At 41.9% G+C, this 27498-nt stretch overlaps 1 protein-coding gene across 1 annotated transcript; it reads right to left on the bottom strand.

Annotated features, from left to right (window-relative positions):
- Positions 1-1391: 1391 nt before the first annotated feature.
- LOC134496769 (cathepsin D-like) lies at positions 1392-25917 on the bottom strand. The gene is made up of 9 exons (XM_063302480.1): positions 25895-25917; positions 25038-25188; positions 14291-14414; positions 12982-13100; positions 10978-11177; positions 7311-7439; positions 5012-5207; positions 2856-2954; positions 1392-1607 (listed from the first exon to the last, which is right to left on the bottom strand). The coding sequence occupies exons 1-9, from the start codon at positions 25915-25917 to the stop codon at positions 1392-1394; spliced, it is 1257 nt and encodes a 418-aa protein (XP_063158550.1).
- Positions 25918-27498: the final 1581 nt, after the last annotated feature.

The raw sequence follows: 27498 nt of genomic DNA, 5'->3' as shown, positions 1-27498 counted from the left end.
CGCCTGAATTCTGATCATATGACCGCAGGGATGCTGTGATGGTTGTAAGTGCAAGGACTGGTCATAAGTCACTTTTTTCAGCATCATCGCAACTTCGAATGGTCGCTAAATGAATGGTTGTAAGTCGAGGACTACCTGCAGTTGCTCCTGCAGAAGCAAATGAGCTCTGTCTTCTAATTGTTTGGCCAATGGGCACAAAACTATTGGAATAACAACTGATGACTGATCAAACTGAAATGGTATTCATATTTAAGACAGTCAAAAAACATCAGACGTATTAAGCATAAGCACATTAGGCTACTATTTTGACTCTGGCTGTTCTTCACTCATTATTCTTCCAGCCTGCCTTACAGCATTGTTTCTAGCTATTGTCCTGGTGGCCAAATAGGAAGGAAGCTGAAGAAAGTTGACTTAACAATATAATCTGTACATGACAGGAAGCTGCCATCAACTGCTGGTTCTTCTAGCTGACAGGAAACTGGGAGAGGTTCTCTGGGGTTCAGGCCTGAGTCTCCCAACCCTTTTTGAAGATGTTAGGGATTGTACCTTTTGTGTTCCAAGGTCACAGCTGTTCCACTGAGCCATGCTTCCATCTGAATGAACACAGCTGCCTAATGAACAATCTATCTCATTATTGACTTTTCTCAGGTGGAAAAAGGACTTTTTCTACAGAGACCCTTCTTAAAGGGAGGGTTAGGATTGAAACGGAAGCCACCTGTATGCCAAAGAAGTTTTCTCTGAACTTATAGCTCAGAGGGATTACATCATCTCAAACACATGACTGTGAGCATTTGAGACGCTACCCTGCTTCTTCTACATTAGGGCTGTCACCCAGAAATCTAGATTTCAAGAGATGGGGCAACCCTGGCTTCTGTATCCCTCCTTTCTCACTCCACCTTCCCCTTCTGTTATTTGGCCTGGACCCTCTGCTATTTGCCATAGGGAGCAGGACTCTATAGGCTACAATTCTATGCTCACTTACTTGGGGTAAGACTCAGCAGAATTACTTCTGAACTGGCCTGCATAACACCAGGTTGTTCATGAAACAAAAAGGAGGTGGTCAGGAAGAAAGGAGTAGAGGGGAGAAACACAGGTGGCACCTAATTTCTTGATTCAGGAATACATTAGCAATAAGAGGAGAATTTCCAGATTGTAGTCTGGAAACCTAATGATTCATCATCATCATCATCCCTATCATGAGGGTGGGAAACTTGTTCTTGTACTTTAAAAATGGAATTATTCCAAGAAATATGGTGAATGCAGACATCATGCTTTGGGCTCACCTATACTGGTATGCAAATAAATCCCTCCCAGAGCTTCTTATGTTCTTAATGCCAATGCCACGAAACAAGGGATAGCTATTGTCTGACCACATGGGTGGCGGCGGTATTTCATGCTGCAGCCATGTTGTTTGTCTTTGCATCAGAACCAGCACCACATATAGTTTGTTTAGAAACAGCTAAGCCAACTTGGTCATGATCTCTGTCAAAGACTGAGTAATATCGCCGGAGGAAAACATCTCCCAGGATCCAGAGTGGTCCAACAGGCTTTGGGATGTTGAGGGTCATGAATCCACTGACACAAGTACTCACCCCTCCCTGCCTCACCTGTGGAAGAAAGGAGAGACCTGAATGATGGGCTTATGAACCTCAGGGCTTCACATTTTCATCTCTGCTGTTCCTTCTCCTGAGTGTAACAAGGGTTTATTCTGGTCCATGACAGCTGAGGAACATAGGAACCCTTTGTCCTCCTAGTTCAATAATACTTATTTTGCCTGACAGGAACTCAGAGTTTTGGCAGAGATTTTTCCAGTCCTCAGCTTCCTGAGCCATTTGTAATCAAAGATGCCATCAACTGAACTTTCAGCTTTCTGGGCTGACAGTTACACCCAGTGAGGCCACAATAACAAGCTCTGGCCTCTTAAATGTGATTGGAGCCCAAACCTACTGGAGAGTGCCAGCCTGGGGAAGCTACTTTGGGGCAAGTATTCCTTGGAAACAGGTATGCTTGCTTCCCAGCTGCTCAACCTATATGTTGGTTAACAAAAAAATGCTGCATACTACTGCAAGTCTTCCCCCCATCCTGAAGATATTGGGTCAGTAAAGCTTCCCCAGAATGATCCAGTGATATTTTATTATTTTAATTTAAACTCTGGACTGAATGGATTTACAGAAAATGTGAGTGGCCTATGAGCCACACATGCCCTAATTCCTGTTCTGAAGTCTTCAAAATAACTCCAAATTTTGTCCCCAAAATTTGATGGCATTACTTCATTTTATATTTTATATCCTTAAACCTCGCCAAATTTGAAAAAGGGCCAGAGTTGGAAGGGGGACCCCTAATGACATTACCATGTTGTATCCCCTGGTTTCTTTGTTTGTTTGATTTATTTATAACTTCTAAAATGAAATACGGTCTCTGGAGGAACAAATTCCTTCCTTCCAGTATTAATGATGTTACAGGACAATCAGGACTCCACTGGCTTCAGATGTCCACAAGGTGCAGTCAAAAAAATCAAGATGGTGGCTGCGACAGGATGATTGAAGCTTATGTGCATTGGGCCACCATCTTGACTTTTTTGGCCATACTCTGTGGACACCCTTGCTTCCAAATATGCTCAGCCAACCCTACTGTATTTAGAGACCTCCTGTTGAGTAGGACCTTAGCCTTCTGCCCTGGCCATGATCTGTTTACCACCACAAGAAGTTCTCACTCGTGCAGCTGCATCACAGTTCAGGTGTAAATGGAGTTAAACCTCACATTGGGGGCAGAAATGAAAAACAAACAAACCCAAGAAAAACTGGTCTTCTGGATGCATATTACAGCTCCCACCCCCAATTGCTCACTTATCTCACCTGAAGAGTGTATTCTTCGGGTGTCAGGGTGTAGGGTCTGCCATTAAGATGGAAGGTGACACTGGGCATCTCGGGTAATTTCTTGCAGTCTATTAAATACTGGGAGAAGAGAAGGGAGATTGCCATGAAGGAAGGAAGGAAGGAAGGAAGGAAGGAAAGGGTTTGATATCACTCTCACACATACACAAAAGTGCTATTTTTTCCTCTCCTAGGCCAATCGCTTGCTGATTCCCGTCACGTGCTGCCTGAGATAGGTAGAAAAAACTGACATAGTGCAGCCCAAGCTGCTGTTGGAAATGACAACCTTGTTTCTTGGTTTTTCTCTTCCCTGTCAAGTCCAGCAAAATTCAGCATGTGACATGGTGTCATCATATAGTGACTTTGCTGCCAGCAGGAGAGAGAACATCATAGAGCAGTGTTTCTCAACCTTGGCAACTTTAAGACCTGTGGACTTCAACTCCCAGAATTCCCCAGCCAGCCTTGCTGGCTGGAGAATTCTAGGAGTTGAAGCCCACAGGTCTTAAAGTTGCCAAGGTTGAGAAACACTGTCATAAAGCAATGACTTCAGGCCACTGAGTCCACTTCAATACCCTTTGTAGAGGTGTTTGCATCCCCAAGGAAGTCCACCTGCAAGAGAGGCCAGCAACAGCATCTTGTCGCTTGGAACATTCCTATTTGAGTTCCAGCCAAAGCATTTCATTTCATTTTTCCACCCATCCTACTTCCCCCACCTCCCCTTTCCAACTTTTAGTCTGCATTCTGCAGCCACTAAGCCTGTCCCATTGTCATTCAGCTAGTCACAGAGTCCATGAGGGCCTGTTTTGACATTTTTTCAAACTTTTTAATACATCTGCAACCACAAACCTCCTCCATGTTACATCATCTTGAAGAGTGCAAAGTTTTGGCTTTACAAGCATCGCACTCACAGCTTGATTACTAGCAGTAAAGGAAAGCAGTATTGATGGTATCAGGGCTTCACGGAGGAGGGGAAGGGAGACCTGAAAGATTCAAATAGAAGGAGAGAGACAATGACCCCACCCCCCACAAGGATTCCTAACTGCAGCACTTCAAGGGGTAGCGTTTACTAATATTGGAATACATGGATGCATTTGCAGACACCACTAAGTTTGAGTAAAAGCTGAGTTTGGTCTCAGCCTCTGAAATGGGGCTTGCTCTGATTGGTATACAGGTAGTCTTCACTTAATGACCATTCGTTTAGTGATGGTTCAGACTTACAACAGTGCTAAAAAACCCGACTTACAACTGGTGCTCACACTTACGACCATCGCAGCATCGCGTGGCCATGGGATCACCATTTTTGACTTTCCCAGCTGGCTTCTGGCAAGCAAAATCAATGGGGAGCTGCGTGATTTGCTGAATGACCATGTGGTTCACTTAATGACTGCAGTGATTCGCTTAATGACCACCACAAAAAAGTCATAAAATCAGATCAGGTTTGCTTAATGACCGCTTCGCTTAGCAACCAAAACTCTGGCCTCAGTTGTGGTTGTTAAGCAAGGACTACCTGTAGTTCCATTCTGTGTCATGTTTCTTGACTCTACTAGAATGAGGAGGAATGTCATTCTGCCATTGGCAGGTGAGCTGTAGAGCAAGATGCAAAGTTTGTGGTAGGCAATATAGATCACTGTATCGCAGGTACCTTCTCGGGGGAGGCTTCCCACCCGTCTGACTTTCATTTTTTAAATACTCTTTTCATGAAATTACATAAACTGGGAACAGACAGTTTTGCTGTGAAGCAGAACACCTGCCGCTAGTATCATCATGATTTCCAAGAATCCCTCTGGGGCATGGTTTGTGCATCAAAATGAAGGGTGAACGTGGGCTTTGGAGGTCTGAAAAGGGTGGTGGGAGGGAAGCCTTCTGTAAACAGCCATTTTGGGAATAGGCAAGCTACGGCAACTCTTTTGAGGGATTGTCCATATGCACTGATTGGTCCCCAAAAGTTGCCCACTAAGTTAATGAAATCAGTGCTAGGATTACCAGATCTGGGTTGCAGACGTCTGAAAGACAGCTGGGTGACGGCAAAGTGCTGGTGTCCGGGACGTCCCTTTGTTGCTGCCCAGCGTCCTCTGGAGTTTTGCAGCCCAGATCGGGTAGTTCTAGGACACGCCCTCAAAGGAACATCTCTTCTTTACCTGTCCACCAAAAGCATGCTGAGCACCAATAGCTTTGTGGAGAGCCTCTATGTCTGTTCCTGGCCCCGTAATGAGGGACGTGCCGGTGTCCACAATGCCTTGGCAGCCGTCCTCGCAGAAGGTAGATGAATTGCTTTTGTCGAACAGGCTCCACGGCCAGCGTCCATTCTCCCTGGGTTGTCTCTCTGCGGTTATCCTACACAGAGAGTTTGGGAAAGGACAGTGATTTGAAACTTGGTTGCAGGTGGGTAGGCTCAATGGGAGGTGAGAGAAAGTGGCAAAACACTATGGCAGAGGCAGGGAGGCTATACAGGTAGTCCTCACTTAATGACCATTTGTTTAATGACAGTTCAGACTTACAATGGTGCTGAAAAAAATGACTTACAACCGGTGCTCACACTTAGGACCATTGCAGCATCCCCATGGTCACGTGATCACAATTTGGGTGCTTGGCGGCTGGTCCACGTTTATGCCGTTGCAGCATCCCGTGGTCACGTGGTTGCCATTTTTGACATTCCTGGCTGGCTTCTGGCAAGCAAAATCAATGGGGAACTCTGTGATTCACTTAACGACTGCAGTGATTCACTTAATGACCACCACAAAAAGGTTGTAAAATTGTGTCAGATTCACTTAATGACCACTTTGCTTAGCAACTGAAATTCTGGTCCCAGTTGTGGTTGTTAAGTGAGGATTACCTGTGCAACTAGAAGAGCTTGCACTCAGCATCTTCTTCCAGCTGAAGATCCAGTTCTCTTGCCAATAACAGAGGTTGTGGGGGAACAGAACCTGCCCAGATTGAACCACTTTAGAATCCGGTGGGAACCTCATTTGAATACAGGCTGCTTTATTTATTTATTTATTTATTTTATTTATTTGTTAAATTTATCACTGCCCATCTCCCCCAAAAGGGGGACTCTGGGCAGTTCACAATAAAACTAGAGTGAAATTCAGAACAGGTTAATAATACAATAAATGTTAATATAATTACAAATAACTATAACAAATAGCGTAAAATCCAGATGGCTAAAAGTATTCCAAAGCCAACCACTACTTTCATTCCTGCATACATCAGTGCGTTGGGGAAGAGGATGGAGCCCCACCTTCTTGCTGACATGATAGATTTCAATGCACTGGAATTGCATCCAATCAGCCCTCAGCTGAGTCCAGATGCAAATTTACCACATTATCTGCAGTCTGAGAAGGCATTCACAGAACCATGCCCTTTTAAAGCATAGAGCTGGGCCATTGCAAACTGATTCTTTTTTTTAAATTTAAAACTTGATTGTTCAAATTAAGTTGTTCACTTAAACATGGGGTGAGCCAGCCAAGAAAGATCAATGACAGCAACTTCATTAGCAACATCTTTAACATTTGGGGCGTAAGGAAGGAGGACAGGATCGGCAGTTGCCTTGGGTAGACAGAATAACTGTGCCCAATAGGGGCCAGATGATTTGCACCCCTGGCCTCTGTGAGTAAGGAAGACCAAGGCGCTTTGGGCAAAAGAAGAATGTCAGGTGAGGTGTCACAGGGAAAGAAAGAGAGGTCTATCTTTTGTACCTATGGGCCGGTAATGGTTTCCACACAAGAGTTCCCCAACGAAGCTCATACATGTCTACTCCAGGTGAAATAGGGGTTGTGCTAAGGCAGGTTGCAAAATCCTGGCTAGAATCTTCTCTTTCATACATCATCTTGTCATCTTCATCCAACCTTGGTGCCATTTAGGAGTGTGAAAAGTGTTTCCCAGATTTCTAAACAAGGCTGGGCTGGCAGAGGATTTGGGGAATTCAGTGCATACATCTGAGGGACAGCCAGGGTGGGGAGGGCTGCTCAGCCTAGTCAGCCTTTTTCTATGCTGCCATTATCAATCTGGCTTTCCAGGTGTATTAGACCCCAGACTGGCCATGCAGTCCAACAGATCTGGAAATAGCACTTGATGGGGGGAAACTGTGTTTAGTGTTGGGGAAAGAGAGTTGGAGGGGACTGCTTGCTTCTTTGAGCTCTTGCAGGATAATAAGCAGGAATATCATGTCGGACAAGATAAGGAAAAAGAAGAAAATAGCACAATAAAGCACCGCAGACTTGAATGTATTCTTTTAAAATACAACAGCACTGCCCTCTAGTGCTGAGTGCTGTCATTGCAAGCAGGTAAACTCAGCTGTCACCAGTGATTATCTATTAATTTTCCCCATGCCGACGCCCTCTGAGGTATGTGTGTGTGTGTGTGTGTGTGTTAGACTACAAACCTCATAATTTCTCATCAGTGTGGGCATCCAGTATGGGGATTCCAAGGTGTACTTACTTGTCCATCTTGATCTGCCAGTAGGCTTTGCGTGACACTGGAATATAGTGGAGCTTTCCGACATAGGCATTGTGGTTGATGCCTCCGAAAACCACCTCACCACCATTGTTTTGTGAGCTGCTGTTGGTGCTAAGAGAAGTGTTGCAAAAGTTAAAAAAGCTATCCTAAGCCACAGGATCATTTATTTCCATTTTCCAAGATGGTCAAAGGTCCTGGGACTTTAAGGGTTGCAGAAAGGGGCAATTATGGTGCAAAGTGAGTGTTAACTCATCTCCTTTCCTGATTGTGTGATGAGCTGCACCCAGGATCAGTTTTAAGTGTGTAGTGGATTTAAGGGGATAGGAATGGAGAGCAGGACAACATTGCAATGTTTTGGAAAATTAAACCCCCAGTCCAGCAATTTCCTTTCCTGCTTTTTTTGGCTTAGTCTTACTGCGGCTTCTAGATGCTGGTGCTAGTCCTATTATGTCTATCCACCTGCCCACCTTGCCCCCAATATTTCATTCCTCTACTCCAGTATTTTTCAAACTTGGCCACTTTAAGCATTCTGGCTGGGGAATTCTGGGAGTTGAAGTTCACACAGCTTAAAGTGGCCAAGTTTGAAAAACTCTGCTCTGCCCCATTCTAGTTCAGTGTTTCTCTGAGCTAGCATGCTGGCTGAAGAATTCTAGGAGTCAAAGTCCACGCATCTTAGCTTCCGATGTTGAGAAACACTGTTGTAAGCAATTCCTAGCCAGCTTTTCAGAACTGGAAGAGTAGAATGGTTAAACCAGTTGGGTGAGACATCCCAGAATCCAGAAGCCCAAATATGAGAAATTAACTAATAATTACTAGGCTATTAGAGAGTTGCCCTGATAAACCACCTTGTCCTCCAAGTTTTGAGAATGTTAATAACGCTTCAAGAAGCCAAACAGAAAACGTAAGACTGATGTTTTTCCCTTGACCAGTTTAGTCCATTAACTCTAATTACAATGCAATCCAATACTCGTGACTTCTCAGCTCTGTTGAACTGAATGGGATTTGTTTATCCCAAGTAAATATAACTGAAGGAGTTGCAGCAAAGTTAGAGGAAATGAGTGTAGCTGATGCAAACTGATAGGAGTTTGCCAAGGAAATAACTGGGTGCTAAGAATGTGAGTGCTCAGGGTTTATAATTAGTTGGACACAGAAAAGAAAAAAAGAGGATGTGGAGGTAAACAGGAGCAATAAGCTAACTGGGTCACAGGACAAGAGGAAGAGGTTCTTGCCAGACAAAGGGAAGCCTGCAAGGAAATTCCAGCAGGAGGGGGAAGTCACAGGAAGAAATCGAAATGTAGAGTTTGGAAAAGACATAAAAGGTGTGGAGTTGTGAGGGCAAGGAGGGCAGCTAGGTGCGTGGATCTAAGGCCTGGGCTTGACAGATGGAAGGTCTGGCCCTGAGAGAGACCAAGTCTGGAAGAGATGGAAAGGAAAAAGGAAAGGAAATGGTCAGCGTAGTGAAGCAACCTTAGGGAATAAAAAAGGAGCCCATCTCGCACGGACGTAGTCCCAAGTTACATTCCTGCCCTGGACAGAGTCCTCTTTTATGTGAACGTTGCCTTGGCAGCAGTTCTGCCTCCTGTCCTTCAAGGCCATTCCCTCTGTCCTCTACAGGATTGCATCTCTCCACTGGGATCAGCCCAGCCAGTTTGATTGTGCTGGCAGAAGCAAATGATTGGCTCTTGTTTTCAGGAAGTTAGAGGCCCAAGCCCATAGGCATTGTTTCCCTATCACTGGGCAGGCCTTCTGGAATAGCCTCCCATGAAAAGTGCATTTGACAGCCAGTTTGGTCTAGTGGTTAAGGCAACAGGCTAGAAACCAGGAGTCTGTGAGTTCTAGTCCCATCTTAGGTATGAAAGCCGGCTGGGAGACCTTGGGCCAGTCCCCCTCTCTCAGCCCAACTCACCTGACAGGGTTGCTGTTGTGGGGAAAATAGGAGGACAAAGGAGTAGTAGGTATGTTTGCCGTCTTGAGTTATTTATTAAAAAAATAATAAAGGCAGGATAGAAAATAAAATAAATTTGGCCCCAATTCTAGCTGCCTTCCAGAAGCTTCTGAAATCATAACTTTCCCAGAGTGGGTTGGGGGGCTGATGCTAGATATTCTCTGAAATCTACTTTTTGCATTTTGGATTCTGGTGAAAAAAAAGGTGAAAGGTCCCCTGCGCAAGCACCGAGTCATGTCTGACCCTTTGGGGGAGACGCCACTTTCACGACGCTTTCTTGGCAGACTATAGTGGGGTGGTTTGCCATTGCCTTCCCCAGTCGTCACCTTCCCCTGCAAGTTGGGTACTCATTTCACCAACCTCGGAAGGAGGGAAGGCTGAGTCGACCTGAGCCGGCTTACTGAGAATCCAGCTTCCGCTGGGATCGAACTTGGGTCGTGGGGAGAGTTTTCAGTTGCAGTACTGCCGCCTTCCACTCTGTGCCACGTGAGGCTTCTCTATTTTGGATTCTAGGTTTTTGTATTTTTAATTTTTATTGGTCTTTACCATTTTCTCCAATTGTAAGCTGCAAGGGAAGCTGCTTATGACTGCAGCGGGATAGAAATGCAAGGTAGAAATATAAATAAGTAAGTAAGTAAGTAAGTAAGGAAAGAAAGAAAGAAAGAAAGAAAAAGAAAGAAAGGTGCCGCTGACAGGTTTGGAACTGGCTCCTGGAACTGGTCCTATAAGCTCACTACATTTTCTTGCCTGGATGACAATTCACACTGTCCCCTCCAGCCTGGCCCTTGACTGTGCTGGTGGGGTATGATAGGGTAACTGTGATAGTTCACTGCAAAAGGAGGGCCAGAAAGACCCTCATAAGGCAGAAGACATCATGAGGGAAAGCTGAGAGACCAAAGGAATGACCCAAAATTTGAAGAGAGACAGTTAAAAATGGAGAGGCTGAACATCCCACACATACATAAAGGATGTTGTCTGCCACCCTTAATACATAATATTGTAATGCTTATAGTGTATTCAACAGCTGATAATTGTACTGTGTACAGTGAGGTGTTTTGAAACTCTGAATTGCTCTTCGTGAGTCAGTGGGAAGTAGAATATTAAACAAATTACAACACTAGCTATCCTCCTGGATAGTAGCAATAGTAGTGTATTCCAACACTTCTGGAAGGCACTAGGTCAGAAGCTTGATCCTTCCTCCTTCTTGTAACAACTAAGTCAGTCGTACAAGAAAAAGAAGGAAGGAAGGAAGGAAGGAATTGAAGGAAGGAAGGAAGGAAGGAAGGAACTGAAGGAAGGAAGGAAGGAAGGAACTGAAGGAAGGAAGGAAGGAAGGAATTGAAGGAAGGAATTGAAGGAAGGAAGGAAGGAAGGAAGGAAGGAAGGAACTCAAGTTCTGAGCTGCCAATTTGATGTACTTTTAAGTCTACTTCATCTTGTTTTTTATTTACTCCACTTGTAGCCTGCCTCTTCTCAATCACTCAGTCATTCTGCAACCCAGTGAACTAAGGCTGAGATTGTGCAGAAATAGCAGAGGATGGTCTTCTGTAGCACAGGGCTAAATGGGTTGCATGCTAATTGCTGAGGATGAGAAAGGGACCCCGCCAAACACTTATAAAAATGAACCCTAGGGGATGGGACTTGGGAAGGGCCCTGCTTTGGATATCAGGGAGGAGGAGATGATGAGAGGAAAAAGGGCCATACTTGCAAAGATGGAATGAGAAGACATTGTTTTCCAGGAGCTTCTTCTTCATCATGTTGTCAAAGGGTGGGGTGATGTTGTTTACTGAGATGGAGGGATAACCCAGTCCCAAGATACCATCAAATTTTGCAGCCACAAAAACCAAACCTGGCAAATCTGTAGCCTCAGCAAAGGTTTGGTTCTGAATAGTGATGTTGCCAATCTGAAGAGAGAGAATATACAAAGCATTTTGTCTTCTGTTCCATCTAGCCAGGGGTGTCCATAAGGTGCAAATCATGACAAGGGCAATCAAAATTCAGCCTGATTTTTATGTGCATCATTTGATCAGTTAACTAGCTAAGTGACTTGTCAAAGTTTCCTGCAATGCATATAACACATGGGTAAAGCTTCAACCAAAACTTCATGACCGCCATCTTGTCTTTTTTGACCATACCTGGTAGACATCCCTGCCTATTTTTTTTTTACATACAGAAGCCTGCAAAGAGCTGCATTCATAGATTTTGCCCTGTGCATTATAATATAACTATAGCCTAACTGTACTTAAAATAGACTAATTGTTCAGTTTTACGCAGTCTGCTAGATGCAAGTAAGTTTGCATCTATGCAAAACTGCAACCAAGGCAGAGATACATTGGCAGGTCAATAAACAAATACCTTCCCTAATTGAATAATAAAATCCATCTGGATTTTCTTTCTTAGTAATTCCTACTTTCACAGAAGCAAAACTAGATTCCAAAAATAAAGGTGAACTCCTCAGACTCATTACCAAGCATCATTATTATTATTATTGATTTATTCCATTTATAATTCTCAGTAAATAGGTTGGGTTGAGATAGGAGTTGCTGACCCCAAATTACACAGTGAGCTTCATGCCCAAGTCATACACTATAACCCTTATGCTCTACTGGCTCAAGAACTGATTGATTTTCATACATTGATGAAACAGGAGTAGCATGCTATCCTAATACAAGGGATGATTAGAAACTAGCGTAGTGTAGAGCTACAGCAACCTTTTCAACCCAGGTGCCTTCCAGGTATGTTGGACTGTGACTCCCACCATCCCCAAGCAGCATGATCTTTGTAGTTACCACTGCCTCTCCCCCCAAAATAGAGGTAGTTGTTTTACAGCAATAGAACCCATACATGAAAGAAATAGGGATTGTTGGAAGGCATATGAATGCATTATGAAATAATATTGCTTAACTATAACTAATCTGATTCTTCACCAGTCAGGAGTTGTGGTTTTCAGTGTTTTAGAAAATGAGCAGGGGCACCCATAGGGGGTGGTCAAAAAGTCAAGATGGCAGTCATGACATGAGATGGAAAAATAAGGGGAGCTTTGATTTCATCACTGGGCCTGCCATCTTGACTTTCTGACCATACCTTGTGGGCTCCCCTGTAAAATAGCAAATGATGCTGGAATCCCCATTTTGACCAAACACCCGTGTCTCTCACTAGCCGGTATCTTATGGATGTGTGAATTTTAGGCTGAATTCGATCTTTATTTAGCATAACGAAAAACCTGCAAATGTTTCAAAGCTGCTGCTTTTTCCTTTTTTCATATATAACTTTATTAAAGCTTTTAAGAAGAAAGATAAAAACTAACAAGAACTAATATTTAGAATGAAGAAAGGGAAAAGATAAGAAAAAGACAAAGCTAAAAGTGCAGGGGGAGAGAGAGAGAGAGAGAAAATATAACGAAGAGACTTCCAATTTTCTTCTAAAGCTGCTTCTTTTTCCTGATCACAAGTTTCACAAGCCTTCAGTAAAAGTCAAAAAATGTATAAGAATTGAAGAGAAACCACTTCCTTCTGTCTTATATTGCATGTTACAGATCTGAGACTTGGCATGGGAAAGAGAATGTAAGATAATTTTTTTAGAAATATCATTCAGAAGAAAATTGAATTTTATCTTCAGGAGGGGAAAAATATTGTCCTCCTCTTATCCTTCCCCTCCAACATTAAACTTCTTTCTGAGAACCAGCTTTCTTCAGCTTCCTGTACTCACCCTGAGAACATCCCGGCTTAAGAATCCTTTAAGGCTACCACTTCCATAATGAATTGCAAATTTGCTTTTATCATCCTTGTGGGTGCAGGAAAAGAGCGACCAGTAATGACGGTGTACCCCTGATGGAGAAAAAGCAGTTAAATGTGTGTAGAGAACAGACTGGGCCAGGACCTCCCTTCCTTCCCTCCCTCCCTCCATGCTAAGCCTACTTGATGGCTTACACCACTGATGTTTCCCAATTTATGTTATGGTCTTTAGCCCACTGGCACACCACAAGAGTAATGCAGGCAATTGTGGTATGGTCACATTAAAAAAAACAAACCCAGTCAGCTCAGATGCAAAAGATTTTATTTGCACAGAACATTCCCTTATTGGAGCATAAGACCGAACTTAGTATGTGATCAGCAGTATGTATCACAGTCCCAGGACTCAGTGGGATAAATCTGTAGTTTTCATAGCTGCTATGAATTCCTAGACTTTAAGAGACAAGCAAATCCCAAAGGGTCACTGAGATTACTCACTATCAAAAACTTGTGTGATTCTAACAGTAGTTTAGAATCACACTAACCAGTTGTGTTGACTCAGCTAGGGAGGTAGTTACATAACGGGCAGGATGGTATGCTAACTCCTATCTACCCGAGAGCTCCCAACTTTCTACGTTCAGTATCATTCAATTCTTTCATAGAGATCTTAATGAAAGCAATAATTTTTTATGGCCCACAGTGAGACCACCTATACCCTACCTTCTTCCCCCTGTCTGTCCCACAAGAGAGTACCCTGATGGAAGAAATGGAGCCCACACAGTGACACTAGTCTTCTTCCTCAGGTCTCAGTTTTGACACCAGGTTGGCTCCATCCATGATCAAGTCATGGATGGTTTTGCTCTGATTTCAAGCTGACCTGGCCTTACAGAAGAGAAAGGCTTTCTGCCCTGCCAAATCTTCCCTGATGTTGGGCTTGTAGATTATTGTGGCTTCCTTGATTTGATGTTACATGTGAACCAGGCCATAGACTCCCATGAAGAAACTGCTCTCTCAAATAATTCACCACTAAGTTGATAACTGGGGAGAATTTGGCTGACAAAGTAGCCCTTATGCTTCTCCAAGATAGGAATGGATTACTCTAACAATGGTTATACTATCTCTCATTTTCTCAACTGGTTCATTCTACCACCACATCAGTTTGTGATTTTAAAAAAAAGCCTGCATAACATTTTGGATACGTTAGCATGCATGTTTCTCCTGAGCTGCTGCTCCTCATGCACCTCCACTCCATTCCTTGAGAATCAGGTGAGGATTTTATGTCTTACAGCATGCCAAATGTAGCAGGCAACATTTGGAGGAAGGCACCCACAGATTGGAAGAGCCAGTATCAAAGACAACATTGAAGCATTGTTGGGGGGTTCCAAGACAGATTTCCCCATAGTACTGTGCCTGTGATACAGCAAAGGAAGAAGAAGAAAAGGTCAGTATTTTATAATCACTTGAACCAATTTCTTTATCTATTTGTTCATCCTTCTTTGATAGAGAGAACCAAAATGGTATTGAAACACAGGACTGCAACTAGGGTCTGTGTCACCCGGGGCAAACATGGATTCCGTGCCCATTTTGGCACCCCCCAGCACTCATTTTGGTGCCCCCCCAGCGTGGCACCCGGGGTACATGCCCTGGTTCCCCCCCCCCCCAGTTGCAGCCCTGTTGAGACAGGGTTGGGGGTTCCAAGTTCAGATCCTTGTTGGGTGGCTTTGGAGCAGACATTCTCTCCTAGCCCAACCTACCTCACAGGGTTGTTCCCACCGTCCACTGCCATGTAGGCTACCTCGATTGTCTAAAGCAGTGTTACTCAACCTTGGCAACTTTAAGATGTGTGGGCTTCAACTCCCAGATTCTGGGAGTTGAAGTCAACACATCTTAAAGTTGTCAACACTGCGAAACAGTGGTTAAAGGAAAAGCAAATAAAAATGTAATTGTAAATTAAGTAAATACACCAATAACAAACTCATTCTGAATGCCAGTCTTTTTGTATCCAACATGGCACTCTCCAAAGGCAAAACAGAGATATCACCAGACTGACATTTGCAGAAGAGTTCAAATACTTCAGAAACATTAATCTTAAAGAAGAGGAAAAAGACAAAAACAGCAAATGAGGAACAAGCAAACTCAGTGATTACATGTCAAGGTCAGCTGAAAAAGAAATCCACCAGCATGAGGAGGAGAAGGAATACAGAATTCTTGAGGTGGACAGAGCACAGCGGACTCCCCTATACTGCAACAATTAATTGACAGAAGTTTTGCATATTGGTCTTTTGTTTTTCAGATGGCATGCAAAACAAGTGGCAATGTTCAGAGTTTGTGATTTGTTTTGATCAGTCAGCACTGTGGTTTTCATATACTTTCACCAACATATTTTAATGGATAATCTTCTTTTATTTCTGTTTTACCCCAAATAATCTATTGTTAAAGACTCTTCTCTGCTTGTGTGTATGTTAAAATAAAATAAAATCCAAAAAGTACCCCCAAAGTCAGTACAAGGATAAAAATTTAGTAGGGATGATCTCTGAGCAATATGATATTGATATCAGGCCCAATGATATTCAGCCCAATCCTTTAAAAAGCCTACCAAATTTACTAGATTTGAACTTTTTAACTAACTTGCTGAAAAGCCCTCCTTTCTGCAGCCTAGATGTGCTGATTACTTCCCCCTTTTAACAACAACAACAACAACAACAACACTTTTCTTGGAGAGGATGGGACAGGATATTCTACCCTTCCATTTCCACTTCCAGTTTATTATTGGGTTTCCATGGTTGGGTAGAGGATTTGTATGGCTACTATACCTGATTACCTTCAAGAAGGAATTAACTGGTTAGTTAGACTGGAAATCTTTGAACTTATTTCTCTAACAAAATGGGAGTTAAAGGTTTTTATTTCTTTTTGCTTGATGGGAGGGGTATTAAGGTTATGTAACTCTAGAACCAAAGATTGACCCTCTTTCTAACAGGAGACACCCTTAAATCCTACTATGCTGCCTCATTATGGCAGGAGAAGTGGTTTTCCTTGGTTGGAGTGTATGCCAAAAGAATATTCCTCCAGGATGGGGGTCACCTAGGGGTGAAGGTCATTCCAGCTGCCCACCTAAAGAAAGCTGTCATCTAGGCAGCAGCGATACAGGAAGATGCTAGAGGTAGATGATCATTTTAATGACAACAGGAAAGGAATCATTTCAAGCTGCGCTGGAGAAGGCAAGGTAAACCACTCCTGAGTTTTGCCAAGAAAAACCACATGGATAGATAAGATAAAGTGATTGATGACATAGTGCTAGATGATGGGTACCTGGGGTCAAAAGGTATTCGACATACTAGTGAGGGAGATCTGAGGATGTTTCAGAGTACTAATTGTTAATGGTTTTCCTACTAATAGATTAAGGTGCTATTGTCTCTAATCATTTTGGCCGGGTGCAGAGGTTGAATTCAACTGCCCCCTTTTCGATGTTAATTATTGCACCTGGGGGGAGGAACCTGCCCAGACTTGTTTCAGTTCCTCTTTCTCTTCTGTGCAGACATGTAGCAAGCCAGGTAGCTCTCAATGAGAGCTAAGTCCTTTAAATATGTTTTGCTTTTGTTTTGCTTTCTGTAAATAAATTATTTTTATAGATATGCCTGGTGTGTGTGACTTTTCTGATCTCTCCTGGGCTAAAGGCTTTCCCAGCATTCTGCCAACAGGTTATGGGCCCAGGGAGCAGCCCAGTAAGCCCAGTAAAACCCAGAGAGAAAAGAGAGATCAGCTCCACACCTCATGCACAATTTAAAGGCAGGTAGCAAAGACCTGTGAAGATTTTCTTTGGAGCTGCCTGGAGATTTTCCAGCAACTGCCGGTCTACAGGACAAAGAAGCTAGCTGAGGTGACTTGCAAAAGAAGGAAGAAGCCATGGCTACCTCCCAGCCCTCAGCGATGCCTCTGGAGCGCCTATCAGAGACCAACTATTTGAATTGGGCCCTGAAGATGGAGATGTATCTTCGCAGAGAGAATCTTTGGCTGCCAATTGGTGAGCAAACCCCCCAAAATCCCAGTGCTGAATGGCTGAGACAGGATGAGCGGGCTAGAGTCACCATTATCTTGGGAGTTGAGGACAATCAGCTAGTCCACATGCGAGGCATGCAGTCTGCAAAGCAACTTTGGGATGCTTTGAGAGACTTGTATGTAAAGGCAACAGCAGGGAGTAAAGTTACCCTGACAAAAAAGCTGTACAGAGCCTACCTTGCAGAAGGAGATAGCCTTCCTGAGCACCTGCATTATATTCAGCAGCTGTTTGTTGAGTTGCAGGAGAGAGGAATGGAATTTACACCTCTCACAAAATCATATATCCTCCTGTCCTCACTAAATGCAACGTGGGACACACTGATTTGTACCCTGGAGGCTATGCCTGAAGCAGACCTCACCCCATCGTATGTTACACAGCGCTTACTCGGTGAATGGGAGAAGAGAGAGGAAAGATCCCCCCCATCTCTTCTGGAAAACTGCAATACCAGAAAATGAGGGAAAAGAAGGGAAAGGAACCTGAGGCCACAGCGCTAGCCAGCCAGCGATGCTTCACTTGTGGTTCAGCTGGACATTTGCAAAGAGACTGTGCCATGAGACCCAAGAGTAGAAAGACAGAGAAGAAGAACACAAGGGCAACACAGAAGAAGGCTCTTCAGACAACCCAAATTGCACAGGTTGCTGAGAAGGGTAATTCTGATGTATGGGTGTTAGATTCTGGGGCCAATTGTCATTTATGTAATTGTAAAAGCTCTTTTGTGTCACTGTCTAAAACTGAAAGACAAAGTGTATCTTTGGCTGATGGGTCTGTGACCAAAATTATGGGACAAGGTGACTTGTATTTATCCTGCTTGGGAGAAACTGTAAAAGGTGTGTTGTATGTGCCAAATTTACAGTCAAACCTTTTATCTGTGGCACAATTGACTGCAACAGGGTATATCATAACATTTAAGAAAAATGGTTGTGAGATATGTAAAAATGGGAAATTGTGTGCTACTGGTATGTTAAAAGACTCCTTGTACATTGTGCAAAATGCAAGGAAGCCAAGCTGCAAGGCTGCAGTTGGCAACATGCCATATCATGACCAATGTGTACACCTGATGCACAGGAGATTTGGTCATGCTAATTTCAAGTATATAGCACAAATGCCACAGCTGTGTGTTGACCTAAAGATAAAACCCTGTGATAAATACTTAGATTGTGTAGTTTGCAAAGATGCGAAACACATAAAGCTCCTGTGAGTAAGTACAGTGACAGAGTTACAACTAGACCTTTGGAAATTGTACACTCTGACATTATTGGTCCTTTTGCTCCAAGTCTTGGACAAGCAAGGTATGCAATGACCATCATTGATGATTTCTCAAGATACACATTTGTCTACATCTTAAAACATAAAGATGAGGCATTTGAGAAATTTAAAAGTTTTGTGACATGGGCAAATGGAAAATTCCCTAGGCCTGTATCTGCACTCCAGTGTGATAGAGGAGGAGAATACCTTTCTCACAAATTCAAAAGGTTCCTAGCAGAAAAAGGTTCCTAGCAGAAAAAGGGATAGAACAAATTCTTTCTAACCCTTACACCCCTCAGCAAAATGGTGTTGCTGAAAGAAAGGGCAGAACCTTGCAAAATGCGATGAAATGCATGCTAAAAGATTCATATTTATCTTTTAAGTATTGGGGAGAGGCCATATCTACTGCTTGTTATGTACAAAACAGACTATAACTCTGTGATTCAGGACACTCCATTCCATTTGTTTTATGGTGTGAAACCAAAGGTAAATCATCTTAGAGTGTTTGGTAGCACTGCATGGATTCATATTCCAAAACAGCAGAGAAGGAAAGGAGGCCCCACAACAAAGAAAGCCATCTTTGTTGGCTATGAACAAAGTCAAAGGAGCTACAGGTTCATAATGGGAGAGAAATTAATAATTAGCAAAAGCGCTTCTTTTGCTGAACAAAACCGGGGGAGATTAAACTCTAGCTCTCCAGTTGATCTGACCACCACAAGAGAACAGCAAGGACTTGCTGATGGTGATCTTTTGCCTGATGAGGACATTAAACCAGAAAAGCAAACTGAAGATCTGTCTGATGAGACAGATGCTTCTCAGGAAAGTGATAGGAGTCAAAATTTAAGCCCTGTATTACCTCGCAGATCTCAGAGAAGTAATAAAGGCGTTCCTCCATCACGTTTTCAGGCTGAAACAGTAAAGGCTTTTCACATATTCACAGAACCTGAGTCTTTAGAACAAGTGAACGCTTTACCACCTGAGATTGCACAAAATTGGCATTCTGCCATGCAACAGGAATTAGCATCCTTGAAAAAAAATAAAACATGGAAACTGGTAAATCTACCTCCCAATTAACACTGTCTGGGTTGTAGGTGGGTTTTTTCAAACTGAAAAGGGATGCTGATGGCAAAATCCAAAAATATAAAGCAAGGTTGGTTGCAAAAGGGTTCACTCAAAGGAAAGATTTAGACTTTGACAAGACTTTTGCACCAGTTACTAAAGGTGAATCAATTAGATTACTGTTAAAAGTTGCTGCACTGAAAGGAATGTCAGTTAACCACTATGACATTCAGACTGCATTTCTCTATGGTGATTTAGACCACAGATTATACATGCAGCAACCCCCTGGCTATGAAAAAGGGGAGAATCTAGTCTGTGAACTGCAGAAGTCAATCTATGGGTTAAAACAAGCTGCTAGATCCTGGAACCAAAAAATAGATGAAAAACTGCAGAATTTTGGTTTTGAAAAAGGAAAAGCAGATCCCTGTGTATATATGAAGAAGGACAAACAAGGCTGTATGTAACTGTGCATTTATGTTGATGATTTGCTGCTGTTCACATCAACAGAAAAACAAAGGCTTGATTTTGAAGCCTGCATGAAAAGCCACTTCACATTAAAAAGCCTTGGAATTATAACAAATTACCTAGGTTTGGAAGTACACAGGGAGAAGGATGGTAGCTTTCTGTTAAACCAACGTAGTAAAATTCAAAAGCTCCTAGAGGATTTTAATATGCAAGACTGTAAACCAGTCTCTACTCCGATGATAATAGATTTTCAGAAAGATATAGGAGAAACTCAATTAACTGAGGCAGAGAAATATAGATCTGCAATTGGAAGTTTACTGTACATTGCAAATCATTCTCGCCCAGATATCTCAAATTCTGTGGCCATTTTAAGTAGACAGGTAGAGAAGCCTACATCTACTGGAAAAGCAGCATTGAAGAGGTTAATGAGGTATTTGCAAGGAACAAAGAATTATTGCCTGAAGCTAAATGCCTCTGGAACCGAGAAATTGCAGGCTTTTGCCGATTCTGACTGGGGAGCAGATGTCAGTGACAGAAAATCCACTTCTGGGATTTTAATTCAATTTGCTGGATCTAGCTTAGGCTGGCGTTCTAGAAAACAAACACTTGTTGCTCTTTCCACTGCAGAAGCAGAGTTTTGTTCTCTAACACAAACCTGTAATGAGGTTACATGGTTTAAACATTTGTTAAAAGACATAGGCATGGAAGTGAACCAGCCTATAACTGTTTATGAGGATATTCAAGCTTGCATTGCTATGGCAAAATCTGAAGCCTGCAGAAATAGAACAAAACATATCGATATTAGATATCAATATATCAAAGATATGATAAGCAAAGGAGAAATAATGTTAAAATATTGTGAATCAAAAGACATGATTGCTGATATTTTAACCAAACCTCTTCCTGTACCAAGACACAAAGAGTTGACAAAGCAAATTGGTTTGCATCTTAATCTGTAGTATAAAAAGGGGAGTGTTAATGGTTTTCCTACTAACAGATTAAGGTGCTATTGTCTCTAATCATTTTGGCCGGGTGCAGAGGTTGAATTCAACTGCCCCCTTTTCAAATGTTAATTATTGCACCTGAGGGAAGGAACCTGCCCGGACTTGTTTCAGTTCCTCTTTCTCTTCTGTGCAGACATGTAGCAAGCCAGGTAGCTCTCAATGAGAGCTAAGTCCTTTAAATATGTTTTGCTTTTGTTTTGCTTTCTGTAAATAAATTATTTTTATAGATATGCCTGGTGTGTGTGACTTTTCTGATCTCTCCTGGGCTAAAGGCTTTCCCAGCATTCTGCCAACACTAATTATTCTGATGATGGGGCTAGATTAGATGTGGCCTTCCAGATGTTTAGTTGCTGATGTTGCCATGGAGGAAAAGAAAATCTGAAGCTGCAAAGAAGAATGACAGTGGGTATATAGAATGCAAGAAGCACGAACATGGAAAAGCTCAGTAGAGTGAAAGATGAAATAGATTACCTATAAATAACATGTCAGGCACCAGCAGACTGAAATGGATTGGAGTTGGACACTTTCAATCAGGAGATCATACTATTAACTATTCAGGACATGAAAAACAAGGAATGCCCTTGCTTTCATCGTGAGGAATTGGGAACAATATAATCAGTAACCAAGTAATATTGATTAGACATCATGGACAATCCTTTAATACTATGTTTATCCAACTTTATGGTCCAAACACTTTGCAGAAGAAGAAGACAAGTTTTATGGTTAAGTTTAATCTGAAATTGATAGAACATGCAAGCCAGATGTGCTAATTGTGGTTGGAGATTGGAAATAGTGAGGAAGAAAACACAGTTGGACTGTATGGCTTAGGAAACAGAAATTAAGTAGGAAAGTGACTTATCTCTGTCTGCCAATCCAACGATTTCTTTGTTGCTATCACAGTCTTCAAACAACCAAAACAATGCCTCTATATTGTGCAAATTCCAAGTCAAGCTACATTGGAAAAATAAAGCCAGCCAGTTTCCATAATGTAATCTTGAACAAATCCCTACCATTTTAAAGAGAACATTTGAAGTCCTGAACCTCATTGATAGGTAACCAGAGAAATTGTGGAATAAACTTAAAGACGTTGTTAAGGATTAATGTAAAAAGAGATTGCTAAAGATGAAGAAATAGAAGAAAGCAAACTGGATTTCAGAACAAAGGATGGAAATTGCCAGGAAGACAAGAGAAGCAAAGCCAAGAAAGACAAATATCTTAGGAAGGAACTTAATGAAGAATTTCAGAGAACTGTTAAAAGAGAAGAAGCAGTATTTGTCATTATACCTGCAAAGACATTGAAGATCGAAACTGACATGGAAACCCAAGAAAAATCTTTCAAAATATTTCCAAACTCAGATGAAGGTTCAAATTGGTATGCTAAAGAATGCCAATGGACATATAGTAACTGATTCAAAGAAGATCAAACAAAGATGGGAGGAATTGAGGGATGTCAACATCCAAGAAATCTTTCAGGATATTCCCTGTTTCCAAGAACCTCTAGTACTAAAAGATGAAGTTAAATCAACACTTTGAACATTATCAAGTGGGAAGGCTAGAAGAATTGATTCAATATCTACGTTAAAATAGCAAGCAACAAAAGAAGAATCAGTAAAAATTCTAAACAAATTATGCCAGCAAATCTGGAGAATGACAGTGGCAAACAGACTGGAAAAAGTTAGCCAACTACCAATATCAAAGAAAGGAGACTTAACAGAGTGTGCTAACTATTGTACGCTATCCGTAATTTCACATGCTAGCAAAATAATACTTAGGATCATCCGGTGCAGATTGGAGCCCTGCATGGAAAGGGAAATGCCTGATGTTTAGCCTGGCTTTACAAAAATCCAAGGACCAAGAGACATGATTGGTGATGCACACTAGAAAATTGAGGAAGCCAAAGAATACAAAAAGAAAATAGGTGCTTCACTGATTATAGAAAGGCCTTTGATTGTGTCAATGATGTCAAGCTGTGGAATGTCCTGAGAAAAACAGAAATTCCAGGACATCATATTGTCCACATGCAAAATTTATCTACAGGACTGGAAGCCACAGTCTGTACAGAACACAGAGAAATTAACTGGATCTATGGTGAATATATATTGAGGGAGGCTGGATTGGAAGAACATGAGCACATATATAAAATTGGAGGAAGAAACATTAATAACCTGTGCCATGCTGATGATGCTACCCTTAGCTGAAAATGGAAAGGATCTAAAAGCTCTAGTAATAAAAATCAAGGAGCACAGTGAAAAAAATGGGACTAAAACTAAATATTAAAAAGATCAGACTAAAGAAAACAAGTTGTACAATTGACAGTGGAGATACTAAAGTGATGGATGGTTTCTGCTTTTTATCACTGAGCTAGTAACAGAAGAGTAACCAGCACTCAATAAATACTTCACAGGCTAGCATTTGTTAGGTGTCTGGAAATGAAGGCCTGGAAAATATATTCAGATGCTGGGATGCGTCTACACCTATGAAGATCAGAATTGTGCTGGCAATGATTTTCTCTATGACACACTATGGAAATCAAAGTTGGACTTCAAAGATGCAGGATAGAAAGAGTATTGATGTTTTTGAACTTTGGTGTTGGAGAAGACTCCTGACAATACCATAGATAGCAAGAAAACAAACAATCCAGGGTTCTCACCCAAGGCACAAATGATCAGGCTCAAGTTATATTTTGGACACAGTATGCAAAGACCCAATTCTCATGAGAAGTCTATGATTCTGGTAAAGGTGGAAGAAAAGAGGATGACCAGGAATAAGGAGGGTGGACTCAATTACAGTGGTACTGGGTACACTGTTGGGAGACTTGAAGGACCAGGTTGGGACAGATCATCCTAGAGAAGGTCTATGTGGTTGTTAAGAGCTGACACCAATTTTATGGCACATCATCAATCAATCAATTAATCAAATCTATCTTCAAAACTTCACCCCATGTACCCTCATCTAAAACCAAGCTTGTCTCTTAAGCGTGTCTCTTAAAAAAAGAAGATTGCATTGCTTCCCTCACAGGAGGAAGGGAAGCTAAGTGTTCTTCCTATGGCATTTCCCAGTGACCTTCACCCAAGAAGAGAACCTGGTGGTTGAGAGGCCCTTGAGAAATATGCTGCAGGAGGCATTGATCTTGGTGGAAATTCTTGCAAGAATGGATTGCCCTTTACTCATTTTAGATGCCTCTGGAACCAAACCATAAAATGTTATTTTCCTCTCAGACTGATGGCTTCAATGGTGTGGAAAGTTATTTGAAGTTATTGATAAATCGATTAATTGACTCATGTAATCATATGCACTAATCACAGTGACTGAGTTCAGACAACACACCTAACCAAAATCAAACAAATCACTTGGTGGGTTGTCTCTATGGTTGAACGCAGGTGTAGTCCTTGAGACTCCATCCAGCAGCCAAGTTTCCATTGCTCAGAGACCCATCAGTTTATTTGGTGGATTTGTAACTTACCTTTCCTCCAGAAGCTCATGGCAGTTTACCTAGGGATCTTTCTTCATTTTATCTCACAACAGTCCCGTAAAGTAGGGTGGGCTGAGATAGTGTAAGTTTCCATAGTTGAGGATGGACTTGAACCTCCTCAAACCTAGTCTAACAATTTGCACTCTGGCATTGGGCATCAGGATGGTGGCATTTGTGGGATGACATCACTGCGCACATCGTCATTTTGGCATTATCTTACAGGTAGTCCTTGCTTAAGGATCATTCGTTTAGCAATGGTTCAGACTTATGATGGCTCTAAAAACCCAACTTGCGACCAGTCCTCGCACTTATGACCATTTCAGTGTCCCATGGTCACATGATTGCGATTTGGGTGCCTGGCAACCGGTTTGCATTTACAACCATCACAGCATCCCACGGTCACATGATTGCCATTTTCGACCTTCCCAGCTGGCTTCCAACAAGCAAAATCAATGGGGAACTGCGTGATCTGCTTAACAACCACGTGGTTCACTTAATGACCATATGATTCGCTTAATTATTGCAGTGATTTGCTTAATGACTGCCTCAAAAATGGTCATGAAATTGGGTTGGGTTTGCTTAACGACCTCACCACTTAGCAACCGAAAGTCCAGTCCCAACTGTGATCATTAAGCGAAGACTACCTGTAGTTGGTTCACATGCCCTTCATTTACCACTGCAACATTCTATAGCTTTACTCCTAGCTTATGCCCTCTACTAAGAAAACATACATCCATGTAGTTGTGGAGACGCTGGCGAGTGACAGTAGCCATAGCAGGTGGCTTTCCAGTCCTTAAGCCACCTCGCCTTAACACTTCAGCAATGGGAAGACCTGACTGGCCAAACCGGTTTCGGACAGATGGGAATTTCTGCAGAGGGATCCTGCCAGGGAAAAGAAAGCAGATGGAAGAGAGAGGGGTTAACGGAAATGTGTGTGGTACCCTTGCCATCAGTCATCACCATTATAATGATTCAAGGGGCCTGGTGCTTGACAAAGTCTAGGACAGAAATGAAAAATACAGAGCCTACTAGGCAGAAAGGATTTCCTAGAGCCCCCAAGATTAGGCACAACCAGAGATATGGGTTCTTTCCACATGGGGGTGGGGTGGGGGTGGGATTTAAGGCACCATTTTACCCCTTAGCATTCTTCCCTACCCCAAATTGGATTCATTTGCATGCCCCCTCTGGATGATGAAAGGTGCACAGTCCGGGCCTGGGGTTACAATCTACAGACTGAAAATATTTTATTGGGCCAGGGCAGGAATTATTGAAAAATCCATAACTGGTCAGATTCACACAACCTGCTGAGCCATGAAAAAACGAACAACATTACGGTTTAAGGTAAAGTGGACCCAAACAGTGTTTGCTTTCTTCTAATGAGTGCTGATGTTAAAGGTACAGGAAAAGGGATAGTTCAAAAATAAAATGGGCAAATCAGGCTGTAGAGTTTGTTATTTCCTTGGACTGGGATTTTAGATAATTCGATTAGAATCATAAATTTCTTGTCCATCTGGCATTACTGTGTTCAAAACTCTGTAGGGTTAGCTTGGCATTCTTTATCCACCATTCCTCAACCCCTCTCACCTACCCACGTAGGAGAATATTAGCCATAATGGGGGAGAAAGAAATCTTTACCCATATACTAAGAGAACATTTATAATTAACACCGATACCTGGCACCACCCACCTGTGGGCAGTGACAGGGCTGGGCAGGTGAAATAATTGTAACCACGTACCATCACTAATCAGTGCTGAGCAAGTCACAGGGTGGCATGCCCTGGCACAGGTTGAAAATGGGCTTGGCACCTTTGAGGAATGACACTGCTGTGTCTGCGTGGGGAGGAACCAAATATCCAACCTCTTATTTTGCATTGGACATAATCTGAATTTTAGGGAGGAAGATGAGCCAGAACTGGTGGGTGCAAATGGGGTTTTCCTGGAAGGATTGGGTGGTGTTATCAACTGGATAGTACTTATCTCTTCAAGATACAGGGAACTGTGCCAAACTGGTACCCTCTGCTCTGTTCACATACGCTACCAGGAACTGGCTGGCAGATCTAGACTGCTGCCTCACTCTGCTTCTAAATGAATCCTAGATCTCAGAAATATTTGATTCCTATTACTCTAGAGCAGGAGGAGGAATCTTTTTTTACAAATTACAAAACACACAACCAATAATAACAAAAAAAACATAAAATAATTCAATCAAACAACCAAAACATAACACATATAACTTTATAACTTAACCTCTATGTGCACCCATCACCCATGGGACCTATAATCCTCCTTATCTCTTTACTTTTTATTATCACACATTTTTATTGTTAATAATTCTTAATAAGCCCTCTTCTCCAAAAAGATAATATGTATTGATCCGGTTTTACTCCCTTCCCTTTAACAAAAACATATTCCAGAAATTCACCCCATATAGCATCAAAGTCATCCCTTTTCACCAAACCCTTTTTATATTTTAGTTCACATGTCAATTTATCATTAATAGCAATATTCCATACTTCTTTAAACCAGTCTTCAAGCTCATAATCATAATCCACTTTCCACTTTTTAACTGTTATAAACCTTAAGGCAGTAACAAAAATTATTATCATCTCTTTCTTTTGCCACTCTAATTTCATATTTCCAAAATTTAACAATAATGCAATTTTGGACTTATTTGCAAATTAATAGATAGTATTTCATTAATGTCAGCAAAAACCTTTTCCCATATTTTTTTTAATCTTTTCACATTCCCACCATAAATGTAAATAAGTCCCAATTTCTTTTTTACACCTCCAACAATTTTTTAAATTATTTCTATTATAATGGTTTAACATTATTGGAGTCATATACCATTTCCAAACTGTCTTACAACAATTCACTTTAATTCTAACAGACATATTTTTCATAATTCTTTGTGTCCAAATCTTTGACCATTCCTCTTCTGTAATATTAATACCTAAATCACTCTCCCAACTAAATTTCATTCCTTGTTGTGCTAAATTACATTCTATCAGTATTTTATAAATTTTACTTACTAACCCTTTTAGTTAGGAGGGGGAATCTTGAATGGGTGAGCCTGATCAGCCCCATGCTTAATGCCATCCAACTCGGGCATGTCCATGGTGCTCCTTTCCCACAAGGGAATGCCCAAAAAAGAGACAGGTTGATTGGGTGATGTTCCTGAAAGTGCTCCAA

The sequence above is a fragment of the Candoia aspera genome, chromosome 4 (assembly GCF_035149785.1).
Source record: "Candoia aspera isolate rCanAsp1 chromosome 4, rCanAsp1.hap2, whole genome shotgun sequence".
NCBI lineage: Eukaryota > Metazoa > Chordata > Lepidosauria > Squamata > Boidae > Candoia > Candoia aspera.
This window is presented reverse-complemented; position numbering and strand designations above follow the sequence as displayed.

Excerpts from the sequence above, each read along its gene's own strand:
- LOC134496769 (XM_063302480.1), bottom strand. The coding sequence starts at position 25,917 with ATGGCTAATATTCTCCTACGTGG. Across the intron at positions 14,415-25,037 it reads GTCTCCACAACTACATGGAT|GCACAGTACTATGGGGAAAT; the intron begins GTATGTTTTCTT and ends GCTGTATCACAG. Across the intron at positions 2,955-5,011 it reads AGCATGCTTTTGGTGGACAG|TATTTAATAGACTGCAAGAA; the intron begins GTAAAGAAGAGA and ends CTCTTCTCCCAG.